This window comes from Sesamum indicum, unplaced genomic scaffold, assembly GCF_000512975.1.
Source record: "Sesamum indicum cultivar Zhongzhi No. 13 unplaced genomic scaffold, S_indicum_v1.0 scaffold00142, whole genome shotgun sequence".
NCBI classification, from domain to species: domain Eukaryota; kingdom Viridiplantae; phylum Streptophyta; class Magnoliopsida; order Lamiales; family Pedaliaceae; genus Sesamum; species Sesamum indicum.
In genome coordinates this window covers 360805-364264 of record NW_011628059.1, presented here as the reverse complement: position 1 = coordinate 364264, position 3460 = coordinate 360805, and the positions used below count along the sequence as shown (strand labels likewise).

The window sequence follows — 3460 nt, the reverse complement described above, 5'->3', positions numbered from 1 at the left end:
AAACAAATGGACATTGGTAGCCTTCAGACATTATGCTTTATTCAGCTATTGATGGATGTTTGTGTATACTCACGCTCATAGACTAATAACAAAAAAGATGTGAGATTAACACATTTTGCTCCGTTCAACATTCATAGAGGGTGCAGAATAGCTTTCATTCTTGGCACAAAACTTTTAAAATTCAAGAGAGAAACAATAAAAAATGCAGTCTTGAATAATTTTAAGCCGAGCCTCAGTCTAAACAGCTTGGGTCACTCTGCTTGACTTACTGCCCTGTTGTAGTTGACTTTGGAGGTAATATGCATGGGCACTTCAGACTTAGGTACGGTATTTATTGATGGGATGGTGCTATAGCACATATTCAATAACCAAGAAAGTACTAAAAGTTCAATTTACGATAAATTAACATTGTAAAATAAAAACAAAAATCCAACATTATCATAACTGCACCAAATAATAAGCAATAATCGAACAAAATCGACAATCATGGTTTTTTTACCAATCAATAATTTATTAAATTTGCTAGCATAGCTTCATCTTTAAATGTACCTACTATACTTCTTCCAAAACTACACATTCACGTACAAAACTATCAATAAATTTTAAAATTCAAACTAAACCAATGAGAGAGAATGAGAGATATACCTGTTCAGTGACAGACCACTTTGAATTGAGAAACTGGCTGTAAATGTCGTACAACCTTTGCTTCTCAGCTTCTGAAACTGATGATTTAGGCATTTAGCCTTGGATGCCATGGACTCCAGAGGAGCACCCATGATAATAGGCATATTTCCAGTTCCACTGCCATCTTCCCTGTCCAAGAGCAAATGAATTGCTTTAAGTTGTGTGTCAGAAAGAAGTGCTTGAAGGTCCTCTCCACTAAAGCCTTTGGTCCTGCGAGATATAGCGTTCCAAGTTAACATTACTGGCCATTGGTAACTGCATGGAAACAGTCAAATTAGTAATCATGAAACATATGAATAATTGCAAATATTTGTCTTACTAATTATATATCATCTAGCAAGCACTGCGCCCATATAAAGAAAACCACTAGTCAAGGTGCTTCGATTGGTAGATGGTGAAAGAAAACCACCAATGGGTTATATTTATGAAGCCATGGACCGAGCCAAGAAAGCTATTGCTGCTTCATTTTCCAACAATGAAGAGAAGTATAAAGATGTATTTGCATTCATTGATGCTAGGTGGAATGTTCAACTTCATAGGCCTTTGCATGCAGCTGGTTACTACTTGAACCCAGAGTTCTTTTATGCACATCCTAATATAGAACAAGATACAGAGGTTATGCAAGGTTTATATAGTTCCATTTGGAGACTGATTCCAAGTACTGAATTGCAAGATAAGACTATTAGTGAATTTGCAACGTACAAAAACGCAGAAGGACTTTTTGGGACGCCTCTTGCAATAAGGCATAGGACTACAAAAGCACCAGGTAATGAGAACTATATTTTATAATTTTAATAAAAGTTAATCTTTGAACTATATGCTACTTATATTAAGTTTTTTAATTTTTGAAATGTCTAGCTGAATGGTGGACTAATTATGGCGGATAAGCTCCGAATTTGCAAAATTTTGCAATCAAAATTTTGAGCCTAACCTGTAGTTCATCGGGTTGTGAGCGAAACTGGAGTGTTTTTGAACATGTAAGTATGCTACTATTTATTGATATTTGATAGATATAATTTTTATTTAAGTGTTACTAAATTAAAAATTTAAATTTATGCAGCTTCATTCTAAGAAAAGAAATAAATTGGAGCAAAAACGCCTCAATGATCTAATTTTCATCAAGTATAATAGAGCTTTGAAGAGGCGATATGATGCACGTGATACAATAGATCCTATTATTTTGGATGAAATTGATGAGAGTAATGAGTGGTTGTTAGGGAGATTGACTCTTGATAGTGATGAAGAGAATGCTACAGTATTTGAAGATAATGATTTGACTTGGGGTGATGTTGCACGAGCTGCTGGGGTTGATGAAGAAGCTTATAGTTTGCGATCTCAATCTACAATAGAACCAAGGGGTAAATCAAAAGCGTCTTCTTCAAAAGCTAGCAAAAAAGCCTCTGCATCTAAATCTAGTGGACGCCGTCTAAATCTAATTGATGAAGAAGAAGAGGACGAAGAAGAAAACTTCAATGATTCTGAAGAAGAGGCTGAGTATATATCTACTGACGAAAATGGAGATGATGGAAATGAAAGTGAAGAACCTGGAGATTATCTAGTAGAATCAGATGATTAGATTTAGACTTATTTGTTTTTTGATAAACTATTTAGGATTTATTTGAACCTTTATGACTTTTGCTATCGTTCAATGGTTAAAACATTGGTCATTTTACTTATATGAAGTTTTGGTATGTTGAATTTGTTGTTTTATATGTCTTATTTAACTAATTATATAAATATATAGATTATTTGTTATTTTTGCGCCAACCTTCGAAAAGGCGCGCGCCGCGCCGTGCGCCGTGCGCTATGGCTCCAGGAGCCCTTGGCGCCGTCGTGCGCCGTGCGCCATTAACTACTATGGATGATACTTCATTGCAAGTTTCCTATACTGTCTCTTGAGCTTTTCCTCATCAATATACTCAATCTGCTTTGATATATTAGGTATCTCCTCAACTGACTCAAAACTTGGTTTCTTAGGGGCGTCGTCTCTGGATACTTCATCAATGGAAATCTCTAGTATCTTGCAAGCTTCTTCTTCAGAAAGGTCCATTGGCCTTCGAGTTAACTCTTCTCTCACATTACTAGCAATGATTGCAAAAACTCAACATGTTCAACAATAGCCAATTAGGAAATCTAATTTCATCACATAAGTTTCGAGTAATAACGATGACACCACATTTCATCTTTCAGCTCTGGATATGTTACTGGTGGCATTGGAGCATAGTCATATACGGAATGACAATGCTGTGACAATTTCTGAGGGAAATCACCAAGATGCTGAAGAACCTAATCAAATAAAACTGAGAGTTAAATGCAGCACTTATTTGCATTGAGGATGACTCAACTACCACCATGTTTTAGAATGTAAGTACTAAATGTTAACAAAAGATGCTTGGGGTGAAAGACAAGTAGCAAACTCCAGTTGCAGATTCAGGGCTACCTGACGGATCAGATTTTCTGCTCGCATCTTGTGTGTCCAAATAATCTCAGGAGTGTCTGAATCAGAAACCATTGCTGCGGCAAAAGCAACTGGGCCGCTACGTTCCAGTACATAAAGCAATGACTCAGGTAAGAGGCCGCCCAAACACTTCGTTTCGCCAAAGGTAGAGAAGAGGAAATTGCAGCTTCCTCACCACCATGAAAAGCTTGATAAACATGAGTCACTGAGAAGAGTTGGGCAATTAAAAGAAGATTAGAACCAGGGTAAGCCAGAGCAAAATAAAATGCGCCTGTACTGTATAATCGGATCATTGCTTTTGGGTTCCTAGTAACTATA

At 36.6% G+C, this 3460-nt stretch overlaps 1 protein-coding gene and 1 long non-coding RNA gene across 2 annotated transcripts; one reads left to right on the top strand and one right to left on the bottom strand.

Annotated features, from left to right (window-relative positions):
- The first annotated feature begins 827 nt into the window (after positions 1–827).
- On the top strand, positions 828–2260 carry LOC105179331. Its single transcript, XM_020691286.1, is given in 4 exon segments — positions 828–859; positions 1044–1450; positions 1543–1661; positions 1745–2260. Coding segments are annotated over 4 exon segments (1074 nt in total).
- Positions 2261–2542: 282 nt separating this feature from the next.
- Positions 2543–3460, bottom strand: LOC105179320. Its single transcript, XR_849264.2, has 2 exons — positions 3125–3460; positions 2543–2970 (listed from the first exon to the last, which is right to left on the bottom strand). It is a non-coding gene; the product is annotated as an uncharacterized LOC105179320 (long non-coding RNA).